This window comes from Syzygium oleosum, unplaced genomic scaffold (assembly GCF_021117445.2).
Source record: "Syzygium oleosum isolate NSW1041296 unplaced genomic scaffold, Sole_v2.1 Sole_v2.33, whole genome shotgun sequence".
NCBI classification, from domain to species: Eukaryota; Viridiplantae; Streptophyta; class Magnoliopsida; order Myrtales; family Myrtaceae; genus Syzygium; species Syzygium oleosum.
In genome coordinates this window covers 2006750-2022844 of record NW_026607517.1, presented here as the reverse complement: position 1 = coordinate 2022844, position 16095 = coordinate 2006750, and the positions used below count along the sequence as shown (strand labels likewise).

The following is a 16095-nucleotide window of genomic DNA, read 5'->3' as shown; positions in this document are numbered from 1 at the left end:
ACTTTTCCTGATTTTTGTTAACTGTCATATCACTCACTTTACAGTACGGTATTAATCTTACCCGAGCCCCATATTTCATATGCACGTTACCCCGAAAAGGTTAGCTAAATTATCTTAGACTTTCATGTCAAATTTTGGTTAGATGGAATATGAGTTTCATAAAAGAAAGAATTTTCTTGGGCTTGTAACCATAATGGACTGCCGATTGTTCGGTTCGTTTGATGCTCGACCGGCGGTTCGATTGATAGGCCGTTCTTGGGCTTCGGTTCGTTTGATGTACTCGACCGGCGGTCCGAACCGGGTTCTTGCTCCGCATCAAACGCAGACCTGCGCTGGAAGAATTTCCAGAGCTTGGACAAGAAGCAAAGCCTTGGTTTGGTCAGCTTCGTCTCCCTCGCTCATCAACTCGCTCCCTCTCTCTCTCTCTCTCTCTCTCTCTCTCTCTCTCTCTCTGCGCCATGGATATCGACTTCAAGGATTATCAGCTTCGCTGCGAGCTTCATGGCCACGAGGACGACGTAAGTTCATGCAGCGATCTCCGTCATTCCTTCATTTCGATGGAATCGCGCCGCATTCCATAGAATTGAACGCATTCGCGACTCTGCTAATCCTTAAGTGAACGATCGTCGATTCGCGGCGCTCGTAATTTGTTGTGTTGCGGTGTGACATTGCATGTCGAGGCTTGAGTTTCGTGGACTCTGTCGTTCCTTTGTCGTGCTTAGGTTCGTGGCATCTGCGTGTGCGGGGACGGCAGCATAGCGACCTCGTCGCGGGATCGGACGGTGAGGCTGTGGACCCCTGGCTCCGGCGATGAGCGCAAGTACGAGGTGGCGAGGGTGCTGTTAGGGCACACGAGCTTCGTCGGCCCCCTGGCGTGGATTCCGCCAAGCGAGGAGCTCCCGGAGGGCGGGATCGTGTCCGGTGGGATGGACACTCTTGTGATGGTTTGGGATTTGGCGACCGGAGAGGGGCGGACGTTGAAGGGCCATAAGTTGCAGGTTACTGGCATCGCGTTGGATGGCGGTGACATTGTTTCTGCTTCTATTGATTGGTGAGTCGAAGTAGATGATAATGTTTCCGGTATCCTAGAGGAATTGTGCATTGTTGGTATATGTCTATTATGTTGAGTGATTAAGTGATTAGCATCATAAGATTGCTAATATGTGGCTAATATGTGGTTCAATCCGTTTGGGAGAAATCTAACCTGCTGAGTGCCTGTTGTTACTTTCATGGATCAAAAGTAGTGGAGAAGTAGAGTACTCCATCTTTACTGGCTTTTAATTGTGTAGTGCAAGTTTCATTTTTCTTCTCAAATCTCTGCTTTCGTATTGCGAGAAATATCAGAGGCCCATTAAATGGCCTTCGTTTGCTGTGGTTCAACATGCTTTGGGGCCTAGTTAATTTCGGTCACTTTAACTTTTCCATTGGCACTTTTTCCCAAGTTTTGCTACATTTGACTTTCTTAGACAAGTTGAGTAAAATGGCCTTGGCTTGGTTTCAAGTATTTTGCTGCTTGCGCATGACATATTGCCTGATGATCTCATACTTATTTGCAGTACCTTAATAAAATGGACGAATGGCCAGCCTGCTGAACACTGGGAGGCTCATAAGGCCCCCATACAAGCAGTTATAAGGTTGCCCTCAGGGGAGCTTGTTACAGGTTGGGTTCTCTCTGCTTGAGGTCTTTATTTTACATAACTTCAAAAGACTAAGGATTATTCTTCTAACCTTTGGGAGCTTAAGGAATTGGAAAGGTTTAGCATATCCTTCCTTTTTTTGTTATGTTTCCCCCAGAACTATCTGCTATTTTTCATTGTTAGAAGTAATGATTACTTTCTCCGATGAAGTTGGCCAAATTTCAGTCAAGAACATGTTCATCCGCATGATTTAGATTTTAGAGTTTGTAAATGGAAATGTTCCTGAACATTGTTTACTGGGTCATTCTCCTAATGAATCATCAACAAATTTTGTTAAAGTTCCAGAAGTGCACTCCACTCGAGACTGGACTTCAGCATTTAGGGGAGGTCTTGTTGTTCTTCAGTTTTTCCGTTTAAATTTTAAGTTTCCTTTGATTTAGGTGCTTCTTGGTCTGTTCGATTTTGTTTACAAATGATTCTGCGATATGTGGTCATAGACTCACATCTTCAATACTTTTCTTTGCACAAAACATGATGGATTTTTTTTACTCCTAATTAGCAGCAGTTTTGCCGTCGGACTCATCTATAGATGTATTGACATTCTTAGTAGATCAAGAAGGATCTTATTGATAAGCTGTTTCTCTACTTTATCCAGGTTCAAGTGACACAACCTTAAAGCTATGGAGAGGAAAGACATGCACTCAGACTTTTGTTGGGCATACAGGTTAACCTTTCTCTTTCGTTCTGTTTCTATCCGCTCCAACTTACTAATTTAACAAAAAATAAAGAAAAACTGCTAGAGCTAGCTGAGTGTACTATCTTAAATAGTCAATAGCAGTTTAGTAGTTTATAATGCTCCTAAATCTGCTATGTAGCTGTTGAATTTGATAATAAGCAGTTTGAGAGAAGCCCCCTGTTATGTTGTTTCTTATCATCTTAACTGTTTAGAAATTGAAGCAATTCTTGTTTCCTCTCTTTATTGACTGGAAACTACCGGTTCTCTATTGTGTTTATGAAACCTGAATTGCATGGAGTCCTTGTGAATTTGTATAAGCTATTATTCAATTGTTTGAAGCTGAACATTTTGGGCCTCTGCTGCTACTGTACCGATGTGTTTGAAATGATAGAAGTTCCTTCCATCATGCTCTTTTTGTTTTTTTTTTTCTTCGTGCATTCGCCTTTTGAAAGAAATGAACTAGGTTGATGGCTATTATTTTGTTCCATGTACTTATTCACTGGTGGATGGTGCAGATACCATTCGAGGCTTGGCAGTGATGCCTGATCTGGGCATTCTATCTGCATCACATGATGGGTAGGTTCATTTTTTTTTTCTGGTGATTCATTGAATTAAGTTTATAGTATAGAAAGTTCATCTGTTAGTACTCACTATGTCTAAAGTCCATGAAAGTAATTAGTATATGCTCTTGCTTCTTTGCAAGTTTTGAAGTTTATGTAAGATAAAATCAAGCAACAGAAAAAAGTCACCTTCAAACTTTCAAGTCCAATAGCGCTTTAATCCTTAAGATGCCTTCTTAACTCGAATGAGGATTTCTAAAATACCCTACTGGCTGACGGAAAGGTTAGCTGGGAGTAGAAACAAACTTGCATTTATGCCTACTTTGCAACAATTGAGAACAAGAGAAGTGGTCTCCTGTATAAGTTGACTTGGAAACCTAAAGTGACACGGAAATAAGAGGAGAAGTAGCTGTGGAAAGGAGGACCCAGTCGAAACCTGGATCGCTCAGATCAAATAAATTGTGAGAAAAATTGCAGCAAACAAATGAAGTTTGTTTAAGTGCTCCAAGATGTATGTTTGTTCTGACTCTTTGTGGCTGGTCTGACCAATCTTGCATTGGGAACTTACATACCCAAAGAACGCCAAGTGAAATGCTCAGGCATTTTGATGATGCCTCGTCCAATATTTACCATTGAGAAGTTATCTTATCATTCATAGGCACAGCCTGGCAGAGCAGGTCTGAGCTTCTGATCATGGGCTAAAGGGAGCCTGTATTTGGCCTGTCATGTCTTTGAATATACCATATAAGTATGCATACTGCTGAGCTTATTATATTTACTTTCTTGTCTAATTTCCTCATTCATTTTTGTCTAATTATGTTTACAAAGTTGTATGATCCGCTTCTTGCTGTTGGTGAATAGTTTTTCGTCCCTTGACAACAGGTCTATCAGGTTATGGGCAGTGAGTGGTGAATGTCTAATGGAGATGGTTGATCATACTTCTATAGTCTATTCTGTTGATTCACATGCTTCGGGCCTTATAGTCAGTGGCAGTGAAGATCGTTTTGCCAAAATATGGAAAGGTAGTTGCTTTTGATTTTCACTTCCACTGGGGTTGCAATGAGCGTTTAACCAATCACTTATTTCTCTTTTTTCCTTTTTCTTATTCCAGCTGTTTGTTGCTGGTTCTTTTAGTTATGTTAGAACAATTATGTTATAGTAGAGTTACAGAGCTTCTCATGCATCATGGCTTGGGTCCTTTATGCTTCTGGCTTGAAGTGTTCTTGTCTATTGCGGTTGGAAGCTTCTGTTTGGTATCAACTAGGTTGCACATTACTTTCATTGAACATGCGTCTGGAGTGTAATAGTGTGCAGCTGTTTTTGAATGTGGCTCCAAACTCTTTATAGGTTGCGTTAAAATGAAAATGACTTCCCTCGTAAAACTCTTAGGCATTTCTTCAAATGCAATAGTTCCTCCTTGGATTTAATGCTGATGCTCTCTCAATGCAGTCAGCCGCTTATTTTGCCTCCTCCTTTCTAACATATATAGGTGCTGGTCAAATGTGCCTGACTGATAGCAATTATAGAAATGGTTCAGCGAGGTGACTTGAAAGATGATTAATAGAAACTGAAAGTCCTCATCCTTGCATCAGAAATAAATTATAATTGAAAATTATCTTATGGATTTTGGGAGCTTTTGATCTTTCAGATGGAGTTTGTGTTCAGAGCATTGAGCATCCCGGTTGTGTATGGGATGCCAAATTTTTGGAAGATGGAGACATTGTGACAGCATGTTCTGATGGGACCATACGTATATGGACAAATCAACAAGATAGGATGGCCGACTCAACTGAGCTCGAGTTATTTGATTCAGAACTATCTTCTTACAAGAGAAGCAGGTACTATAGTTGATTAGATGCCAATGTCTGATGTATACCAGTTCCTTAAGGTGATATGTGCATCATGAAGTGATGATTATGAGGAAGATTACTGGTTTGGAGTATGTGTCTGTTCTTTCTCATTCCTCTTCCACTTTTTTCTCTGAATTCTGGACTTTGGGGTGGTTTTGGTCTCTTCATCTTTCTAAGCTGTATAGATAAGATGATATTAAACTTTCTTTGGCTGGTACTCATTATTTGCAGACTGAATGATTGCAAGGTCTTCAATTTTCAGTAATTTGACAGTGTTTCATTTGTCATCCATTTCTTGTTATGACCACAACATTCAGTTACCAGATAGATCTGTATCGCAATATGGTCTGATCATGTTGCTCCTCAAGAGAGGTTATGGTGAATCATTTCTTTTGGTTAGGTAGTGAATTTTTTCAGCTGAAGGGTTAGGGTAGTGGTTCACCTTGTTTTTCTAAAGCTCAGGTTAAGACACTTTAGAATCTAATGTATGCGGGCGCTTCTTTTTGCGTTTTTCTCTCTATTTTGTCTATTTCAGGAAAAGGGTCGGAGGACTGAAATTGGAAGAGTTGCCTGGGTTAGAGGCTTTACAAGTGCCAGGTAGGATTTTAGACCTCTAATTCCAGTATGACCCTTCAGTTATCTGTCTTCTCTATTTTCTGGAAATTACTGTTGAATATGTTCACTTAAATATGGTCATCAGGTTAGAGAAGCTGAAAGTCTAGGGTTACATGCGTTTTTAAGCCAGTTTTTATTCGGTCGGAACACTATCTTCTGTTTATTACTTAATTAAGTAAAGAGAAATAGTTAATAAAGTGGATCGAAGTCATAACTATTTAGTTAAAATGCGTCCATTTTAAAACACGTATCTTTGGGAATGAGTCGTTAAGGTGGATTGATCTTCCTAAGGAGATCGTTGCTTTAACTCTAACTGTAATTGCATATTCGATTTCAATGAGTCGCAGATATGTTTGGTGGCCTAAGTTGTGGTGGTCTAAGGAAACTACCACATTGTTGTCTGGTGGCTGTCCTTGACAGTAGATCTAGGGTTCTTTAATTTTTAACTGTTTAATCTGGTCCTGTTCTAGCTTTGCTAATCACTTTACATGAAGATATCCATATATCCTGAATTTTACCAAATCAAGAGCAGATAATGAGGAAAATACAGGGGCTTTGTCATCCTATCTAGTCCTGTCTTATTCGATTTTAAATACCGGGACCAAATGCAACCTAAGTAATTGTTAAGCTGTCAAGGGCGAATTGCAATATCAAGCTGCAATCATTATTAAATGTTTTAAATGCTTCATTTATATTGGGTGTAGGAACTGGTGATGGCCAGACAAAAGTAATCAGAGAAGGAGACAATGGGGTGGCATATGCATGGAATTCAACTGAACAAAAATGGGATAAGGTTCTTTTCAAATTAAAGTGTATTTTTGTAACTGCTTCTACATATGTGAGATTTTTAATCTAGCACTGTAGCACACTTAATCTTCCTAGTGCAGCATTAGATCATCGTAGTTACAGAAACATTTTGTCAAGTGACTTGTTAAGTGTGTGGGCTTTGACTACTGCAGAATTTGCACTACTCGTGTTCAATCAACTGCGCTGACGACTAAGGGCCTGTTTGTTTATGCTTCTCAAAATATCAACAAATTTTGTTATTTGTGCTTTCTCACCAAAATTTACAATGTCATCCAAAAAATTTCAAAAGTTTACGAAATAGTTAGATGTGAATCTATGTGTTAACACTTTATATGTTGCGAAAGTTATGTGTGTCCTGTGTAAAAAATAGTGAAAGTGCATGCATCGTAAGATGTAGATTAGCAAAAAGTAAAAAATAGTGAAAGTGCATGCCTTAAATATGCATGTTACATTTGAATAGCTGGTTGTGGCTATATATGTCTTGGTGTTAAAGCATTAGACATATATTGGCATTGACTAATTTATTATTGGGTGAAAAATTTTGGAAATGGACAAAAATTATGTCCTCTTTAGACAATGCAAAAAGAGATGTTATCAATGAGTGAGCATGATGTTGTTCTCTTTAGATTTCTTGTTGTTAGGGATAGCTCCTTTTGCCTTTTCTTTTTTTATGGGAAATACATTCATGGAGTCTAATTAGCTATGTGATTTTGAGGAAGAGAGCCCAAGCAACATCTGCTCATACAGATTGCCTTCTGACAGCTCACTTCTTTTATCCCAGTTCAGGAATGCAAGTAACTATAATTTTGTGAGTTATATCTTATAGAAAATGTGGCATGTATACAGAACAGTTGCAGTGTCTCTATTAACGATACTTGTGTAATTTGCACTCATAAAAAGTCTTAGTTAAATTGATCTTGTTCAGTGTTTTAGTCAAACAAGATAAGACATCTCTGCATGTCCTTTATGCAACCTTTTTTCGTTTTCTTTTTTCATATTTATCAATCTTGTTGCTTTGTTTTTATTTTGAGTTAAATATTCCCTTCGATTACTTCTATAGATTGGTGAAGTAGTTGATGGACCAGAAGATAGCATGAAGCGCCCAGTCTTAGATGGTGTTCAATATGATTACGGTATGTTGCTTCTCCTCACATTCTAGATGAGTGCTTTGGTATTATGTGTTTAAATTGAGTAAAATCAATGGATTTGATTGTGCAGTATTTGATGTTGATATTGGAGATGGTGAGCCTATACGTAAGTTGCCCTACAATCGATCAGGTATCTCCATCTCTAATACATTGAGATTTCTTCATTGCAAATATAGCTGTGGCCAAGGATGGGTTATTTTGTTCTAAAAAATTCTCCAGTTTTATCTTATCTATATCAGTCAAATCAAACCTACTAGGAAAATGCTTATGGCTGTCATTTCAATATTCTGAAGATGCAGAATCATGTTTTGATATCTGGAAAGTCAGGGAGAGTTTATTTTCTTTCCAATATTTCCAATGTAAATGCCATAAAAACTAAATTTTGAGAAAAAAAATTTCACTATAAGAAGCTCCGACCAAATTAGGGTAGAAGATATGAAAGAACCATGAACTACGGAAAATAACTTTTTCGTTTTCTTAAAAGAAGTGGGAAATGAAGATGTATAACATTTTTCAAAAAAGAAATTCAAAACTGAAGAGCTGCTGATAATTAAAGGCAGAGATAAGTTTCAGTTATGGGATATTGATCCTTTCCCAATATTCATTCATGCAGAATTCCTAATTTTGGCCTTCAAGATTGAAGCTTAATGAAAAAATGATTATTTAATGGTCATATCGACCTTGCTATCAATTGTTATTATATGCCGTTTTCGTGTTAATCTATAACATCTAAAATAATCTTACTGAAAGAAACTCGATACTGTCTGCTCTTTCATGTCTTTATGGTAAACTGCTACTCGGCCAGAAAGAACATTGACAGTGGCATTATAAAAAGGGGTAGACAACTGTTTCGTTAGTTAATTCTGATAACTGTAACACCTGAGTCATGAATTCAGCAGGGCAAGTGGTGACATTTCTAGGGATGCTACCCCTTTGGTACCTTTCCAATGGAACGTCTTGCATTTTAGATTAATCTAGAAAAACGTATCTGTATGTAGATCAGTTCCTGTGATTTTTTGTATTCTTTGTAATATGATCTATTGCATGTTGTTGATTGATGCATTTCTTTAGAAATGTGTAAGTTTCTAGAATGTGAGATTTTGCCAGATAATCCATACGACACCGCCGATAAGTGGCTTCTCAAGGAGAACCTTCCTCTTTCCTATCGCCAACAGATAGTGGAGTTCATACTTGCAAATTCTGGGCAGAGGGACTTCAATCTTGATTCATCATTTCGTGATCCCTATACTGGTTGTGAGTATATTTTGTTGACGGCACTGTGATATATTAATGTTGCAATTATCAAGGGCTCCATTTTCATTGGTCTCTCTCTCTTTCTCAGCCAGTGCTTATGTTCCTGGTGCACCTTCACAGCTGGCAGGTATGCTGTCGTAACAAACTTTGTGTGTACTCTAATCTCTCGTCTATTGAAGACATATTTTAGGTCTAACACTATGCGAACTTTTGTTACATGTCAGCTAAACAAGCAAGACCTACTTTCAGGCATATACCCAAGGTATTTTCGGACAGATTTTTCTTTGTGATTTTACATTTGGTATGTACTGTTGGGAAGAAGTGTGTTTGGCCTGCTAAAGGGCATGGCAGCAAGGGGAGATATATAAAGGGATAAAATAGAGATAGCTAAAAAGACCACCTAAGTGAGGGAAAGAGCAGGTAAGAATGATATCAAAATTTAGTCTTTGCTTTTGATAATTCCAGAAAACTAATAAAACTTGTGCATTCTAATGTCTACAAAATTGGAAAAATAGAACTAATAAAACTTCCAAAATCATTCAGGTGACTTCGACAGTCACTTGTTCCTTTCTGTCTGCCCTGCAATTTTTTCATATGTTAGCTCGAGTACAGTCTGTTATTGTTAAATTAGTGATATGGGCACCTCAGAGGGGCCATATGCTGCATTTTAACTTAATTGGAAAACTAGTAATTGACTCTTCGATTATATAATTAATTGAGTGATATCTCCCTAATATCACTTTCTCATCCATTCTCCACAATTTCTTTTCCAGAAAGGAATGCTGGTCTTTGATGCGGCTCAGTTTGATGGAATTCTTAAAAAGATTAATGAATTTAATAATGCTTTGCTCTCTATTCAGGTATTCAATTTCTTTCTTTGTATTTCAACCATTACTTTGCTGCTGTTTGTTTCAGATTACCATTTGGTGTCAGCTCTATTGAATTTCTCTTACTGCAACTTTCTTAGATGTATTTCTTTTCTTCTGTACTCTTTTAAAGATCAGCGTAGACCAAGTGTTGAATTCTGAAGTGCTATTCTCTTGAGACAGAATTGCCTTGTTTTATCACGTTATGGGAAAATTGTTGACATTAGTCCTTGTCTATAAGTTCTTGTTCATATATCATTACTGGACTGATTTGATTTTTATCCCTCTCTTTTGAAGGAAAAGAAGAACTTATCATTGACGGATATAGAGATTTCCAGATTGGGAGCAATTGCCAAAATTTTAAAGGACACATCACATTATCATTCTAGCAAATTTGCTGATGCTGACATTAATTTGATGTTGAAGTTGCTAGAATCATGGCCATACGAGATGATGTTTCCTGGTTGGTTTTTTAACCCGTGTCCTTCTTCTTGCACGTTTACCTCTGGTGTTGATACTGATGACTTAGTAAATTTCATTCTTTTTCTTTCAAGTTGCATGATTTGGTCTTTCATCTGGTGTGTATAACAAAAAATCTTTCGGAAAGATGCTTCTTGGGATTTTGGATGTAGGACTGAGATATTAGCTTGTGGGGCCAGCTGAAGTGGAGTTACTAATGACAGAGTTAAATTGATCAGAAAGAAGTGAATCTTGATTAGTGCTCCACTGTGATTGTTTCCACCCAAGCAAAGACGTGCCAAGAAGAGGAAAAAAAGAAAAATGAATTTAGACAAACAGTAGAAATAGTTCTAGGAAACCAGTGAGAAAGTTTTCATGTTGAACTAATCAGCTTCATGGATGGTTTTGACACAATGAGCAGATGAACAATAAAACTTTGGTCACTTCACCGGATATGTTGATGTGCTTCAACAACTGAAATGTTGCTCCATCGTCTTCAATTTGTTGATATATCCATATACATTTTACGCTGTGTTTGCAGTCTGTAGTCCGTAACATCTTACATTTGTGTGGATTTAATGCGTCACGATTAGTTGATTTATTGTGCTCATTCTTTTGCAGTTATTGATATTTTCAGGATGGTAATCCTGCATCCAGATGGGGCAGCCGGAATTCTGAGGCATCAAGAGGACAAGAAGGGTATTGTCAATTTCTTCTATACATGGATGTAATTATTAGACAAGTTGTAGAGTGGATGATTTCTCAGAGCAGATTACCTTGGAATTCAGGCCTATTTTGTTGCAAAACACTTTACTAGCTGTTGGAAATTGAAGAATATTTCGTTCTGATGGGATGTTAATTTTGCGCTGTGATAGATGTTCTTATGGAATCAATCAAGAGAGCAACTGGAAATCCTTCGGTTCCTGCAAATTTCTTAACCAGCATTCGGGCTGTGACTAATCTATTCAAGAATTCAGCATACCACAACTGGTTGCAGAAGCATCGCAGTGAGGTTATTGCCACTTTGTCATGTTTCTTTTTAGATGTAAATGTGGATATCTTACGTACAGGCGGGCAAACATGCATGCATACCCGCATGTAGTGAGAGGGAAGGAGCGAACAAAAGGATTTGTTTCTTGAGAAGCTGATAAAAGTGTGTCGTTCATGAGTCCTTTCTCGTAGTCTAAAGAATAACTTTAGAGTGCTTCAATCTAATCTGACATAGCTGGTCAAACTTTTGTTGTCGATGTATTCTTGTGACACAATACAATGCTTCAATAATTGAGTTACAAATAACTTGTTGGTACTGACATTATAGGTGTTCAAGCATTGTTATCTTCAATATTTGGGAACTCCTTGACTAATTAGTCAATTAATTAGTTGAGCTTGAAAACTGGTATATCATGGGATATTACATGCTTATTGGACATTATTGGGTTAGATGCAGGTACTAGAATATGATTGAATTTTGTTTAACTTTTTGATTGTTTGATATTATGGCTCAGATTCTTGATGCGTTTTCGAGCTGCTCTTCATCTTCGAACAAGAATCTACAGTTGTCTTACTCGACTCTATTGCTCAAGTGAGTATATTCTAACTGCTGTTAAGAGCATGCACCTTTCCATTCTCCTTTTAATAATTCTCCTTTTACTTATTACCGTCTTTACAATTATTTCTTCATTTTCTCTTTGCCTTTTGTTTAGAAGAACCTATTTCGTTTTCTGTGTAAATTTGGTTTGGAATTGAAAAGGATGGATAACTAGTTTAATTTCTCTTTTTTGATTCATGTACATATACTTTAAAGGTTGTTCGTTTTGCAATTTCTTGAGTATGGTAGTAGATGTCAGTTATGTTGTTGCCAATAATCTAAGAGGTACTACTCAAGCATATTGTTCTCAAATCTTTTCTTACTTGAGATCATAATGTCTTTCCAAACTGGAACCGATATAATTATGCTCTCATGATTACTTGTTCAAAATAGTTAAGACTATCCTTGAAGAAGGTAAAGCACCTGCACTATTCTCAAACTCACAACCAAAGAGTAGCGCTTTCCCTTTTTCATGGCTGTTCTTTTAGCTGGTAGAGATGTTAAGAAGTTTGTCTTTTGTCATGAATTCTTGACATGGAATGTTCGGAAAAAACAGTGTTTTGACTCTATAAGTTGGATTCTATCATTTTTAAGCAGGCAGTATCATCTGCATAGAGAATCAGTATGCCTGTATTTATGGCCAAGAGATAATGGCATTGCAATAGTTAAATCATTGATCTTAATGGAAAGTGTGCATACAACTACTAGCCCTTGAGATCTTATTTGCTCTCTTGAGACCCCGGCAGTAAGATTTCTCTCTTTTTTTTGTTAGCTTTAAGTACACTAGTGAGGAGATGTGGTTATAGGATGGAGACTTGCGCTAACAAAGGCAGGAGAAGACTTGGAAAGACATGAAAGGAGAATAATAGGGAAATTACATGTATGTCTTAGAAAAGGTTGATACCGAATCGAGTGAAAATTGGCATAAAAGGATCCATATAGCTGACCCCTACTTAGTCTAATGAGGCTTAGTTTGTTATTGTTATACAAGTATACCAAAGACTTAAGCGCTCATCTTGTTTAAGATATACGTAGCTCCAACTTGTTACCTTTTTATCGTGGTAGCTCAATGGACATGTTATTTCCTCTTAGACTGAGAGTTCAATACTACCATGCACAGTTATGCTGTGCTATTGATTGAGAAGAAGGATGAAGAAGGTCAATCTCAAGTTCTTTCAGCAGTACTTGAGGTAGGATTTGATTTTTCACTTCTGGCTGGATTGCTTAAATTGCTGAAGCTTTTATTTTTGTTTTTCGTTTAGTGGCTAAAGTACCTTATTTTGATAATTTGCTGCTGCCTTTTTTCAGCTTGCAGAAAATGAATCTTTAGAAGTTGATGCAAGATTTCGAGCTTTTGTAGCTATTGGATCATTGGTACTAACAGACCTCTCTTTTTAACCCTGATTTACAATTATCTTGATCCAAATACTTCTCTTTGAATAGGAAAAGGTTTTCTAGGGCTGTCCATTAGACTGTCCTGGAAAAAAGTGTCGTTACTCTGTGGTTTGCATCTCTTAATGAATTCAAGTTAATTCAATGCGTTCATTAATAATGCTGAGTGGCTCGTGAAATTTTTATGCATTTACATCTATGGGTGCTTCCTTATGATGTGTGGGGCTTAGAATAAAAGTGAAACTTTTACTATAGTGAACGGGCAGTATGCAGCTTGGTTCTATATAAAGTGAAACAGATGGAGATAATTATGAATGATGATCTAATGCTTGACTTAAGAATCAGATTTTTTTATGCCAGGCGAATCTATATGACAGTATTCGTTGTTGTGGAGCCTTGGTCATGACTTTGTTAATTTTCTTGAACAGATGCTTGATGGTCTTGTTAAAAGAATCGCTTTGGATTTTGATGTTGAGCACATTGCCAAAGCTGCGAAGACTTCTAAAGAAGCCAAGATTGCTGAAGTAGGAGCAGATATTGAACTCCTAATAAAGCAGAGTTGAATCAGTGTTATTTGTGGTAAGTGACAAATTTTTGTGGTTCCTGTCGATATTAAACGTGGCACTAGCAATTCGCACGAGATTCCTGGCTGAAAGCATATGACCTTTCCATCTCTAGACTACTGCGTTCCTCGCAAACGTAGAGAATGAGATCCTGAATTTACATGCATCTTATAGATTTGAATCAGAAAATGCTTTATGCCCCCAGGTACTTGATCAAGTCCTAAGCATCAGACGTTAATCTTTTATTCTCACGAAGAAAATGATCTGCAACTTTTCTATAGGCCCTGAAGCGGTTTTCCTCTTCAATTCATTGAACTCTATGCAAAATAATGAGCTTATTTGGCTGCTCTCTGTTACTGTCTTCTCCAGACAGCTGTGCAAATATTCAACTGCCCGTGATTCCATCGAGGGGTTCAACACTTGCTATACAGAAGTCTTTCAGAACAGTATTCATGCGACCGCAGAGGAACAATGGGTCATTTAAACAGAGATGGCCTCATTTGAAAGGCATTGATTGGCCTTAAAAGTATCATCTGTTGGGAATCCTATACTGTGTAGACGATTACATGATAACAGATTGAGATTGCACGGGTCTACAATTTCCTTTATGCCAGCAAAAGCTCTGAGACTATGGTATGGACTAACAGATCACCATAAGAAGCATGGAAGGGAAAAAATACCGGGCCAGGTGCCCTGCAATGCATAGGTCTTTTAGCGTCCGTTCTTTACCATATCCAGAGAAATGTATGTGGAAGTGAAATAGAGTGCTTGTCAATTCTGACGTAGGACGCCAAATGCATACGTCTTTTGGAGGTTGGTTGATTCATTTCTCGGGATAGGCAGTCAACTGTCAAACATGCTCTCTCTCTCTCTCTCTCTCTCTCTCTCTCTCTCTTTCAAGATAATATTCGGTGGCTTGATTCCATCACATCAGCATCATATGTGACGTGTATTTCTTTACTCGTTTCCACAACCGTATTGAAATGTGTCCGCTGATCCATCAACAGTTGATGTGGATCTAAAGTAAAAAATTAAAATATCTTCTCTCTTCTCTCTCTCTTCCTCCTTTCTCTAACGGCCGTCTGACCTCCGTTCCTTCCCTGCCGATTGGTGCCGTGACCAGGTCGACAATCGCTGGAAAGCTGAGCATGGCCGGCTTCCTTTGTTTTATAATTGTTCTCCGGATCTAGAGATATGACGGTTCGTGACCGAAATCGTTGGCGTCACTTGTACAGGGCCGTCACTGGCATCATGACAAACACGTTTAGGAGTCTAGTTCTACAGCCGCTGTGTCTAAGCCGAGCCACAACCATCTTCCTTTGTTTATCAACATCTCTTCATTCTCTAGATCTCATGATTTGCTCGTCCACGATGCCACTTGTCCATGGCCGCGTTGAAGCTCCCGCCGTCTTCCCTGACATTTATTCCTCTATTTTTTCTATTGCTGTTTGAGCTTGAAGTCCATGGCCGTTGAGATCTTGAGCTCACCGTCAAGGCTCACGGCCATGGATAACCTGATGTAAGCAAAATTTGTGGACAAGCCGCCACGCGAACCATGGATGAGACCAGATCTAGAGGCATGGCGCTAGCCTTGATCTGATTCAAGGCCGACCACAAGCCGATCGTGAGGGACAATGGAGCCAACCACAAGCATGATGGAGCGGAAGATTCCATGGTTGAACATATCCTTCCAAGCAGATCTTTTGTTTTCTTTAATATTAGTCCACGTCAGCATAAACATGCCAATTTGCGATTGAATTTGAGTTAAAAAAATACATTCCACCTTAGCAGTCGATATGGAAGTAACAACATACCGAATATTTTCTCCTCTCTTGCTCTCTCTCGAACCTAGAGAGGAGCATGATTAAATTCACTTCTCCAAAAGTCCCATACTTCTGCAACTTGATCACTTGTCTTGGCGTACTCCATCATGCGTCGTAAATCGATGAATTTCTTATGCCGGTTTTAAAAGTCCTAAGGTTATTATTCCAAGCTCCTGAAAGTGGAAATAACAGCGTAAAAGAAGCCGAAATGCCATATATCTATCTCGATCATCACCAGGCTATCTCATTCTCTAACAAAATTTTCCTTATTCGTAGGTAGTAATGTATAGAAGAAGAGGCTCAAAATTTGATTCGATAAATATCGATGCTGTCATGAATCATCTTCTACTAGTTCATACATCTTTGGGCTTCAGACAAAGCGAACAAGTTCATTTTGGATACCGCAGCATGATGGCCGGCGTTTTGTCTTGTTCAAGCTTTCCCTTTTTTGTTGGTCATTTTTTCCTAGGGTCGGCTCCCAACTCCCGAGCAAATCTCTGCGGATCCTAAGCCGCACTTTCATTTTCTCATTATGTTCGGCGCAGATCCCATTTTGAAAAGAGCATTGCGGCATAAAAAAAGTTGAACAGAGTTAGAAGGTTCCCATTAGGGAGTTGGTGAGTTGCCAGCAGACAAAAAAACGACCGAATTCCACTAATTTGACCGAATTTCCCCCTAATTTTAATGGCGAGGATAATGAAATACCAACTTGCTCGACAGCAAATGAATAAACATTTAAGAACACGCAAAGAGCAATCAAGACAACTCAGAAGGGCACCAACCACGTACCAACCTCG

General features: G+C 38.4%; 2 protein-coding genes across 3 annotated transcripts in view; both read left to right on the top strand.

Moving 5' to 3' along the window:
• LOC115672545 (probable E3 ubiquitin-protein ligase ARI2) overlaps positions 1–16095 on the top strand; it is a 40763-nt gene that overhangs the window by 3313 nt on the left and 21355 nt on the right. The window lies entirely within an intron of this gene.
• LOC115672697 (uncharacterized) lies at positions 351–14332 on the top strand. 2 transcript variants are annotated; one of them, XM_056304800.1, is made up of 23 exons: positions 351–518; positions 723–1051; positions 1557–1660; positions 2293–2361; positions 2889–2949; positions 3816–3955; positions 4582–4771; positions 5319–5380; positions 6103–6191; positions 7266–7338; positions 7424–7483; positions 8461–8607; positions 8696–8734; positions 8832–8869; positions 9381–9467; positions 9771–9936; positions 10554–10631; positions 10808–10944; positions 11438–11514; positions 12641–12710; positions 12829–12894; positions 13341–13491; positions 13845–14332. In XM_056304800.1, the coding sequence occupies exons 1-22, from the start codon at positions 459–461 to the stop codon at positions 13473–13475; spliced, it is 2277 nt and encodes a 758-aa protein (XP_056160775.1). In that variant the 5' UTR covers positions 351–458; the 3' UTR covers positions 13476–13491; positions 13845–14332. The 2 variants fall into 2 exon arrangements, with proteins under 2 accessions (XP_056160775.1, XP_056160776.1); XM_056304801.1 differs by lacking the exon at positions 13845–14332 and adding an exon at positions 13681–13824.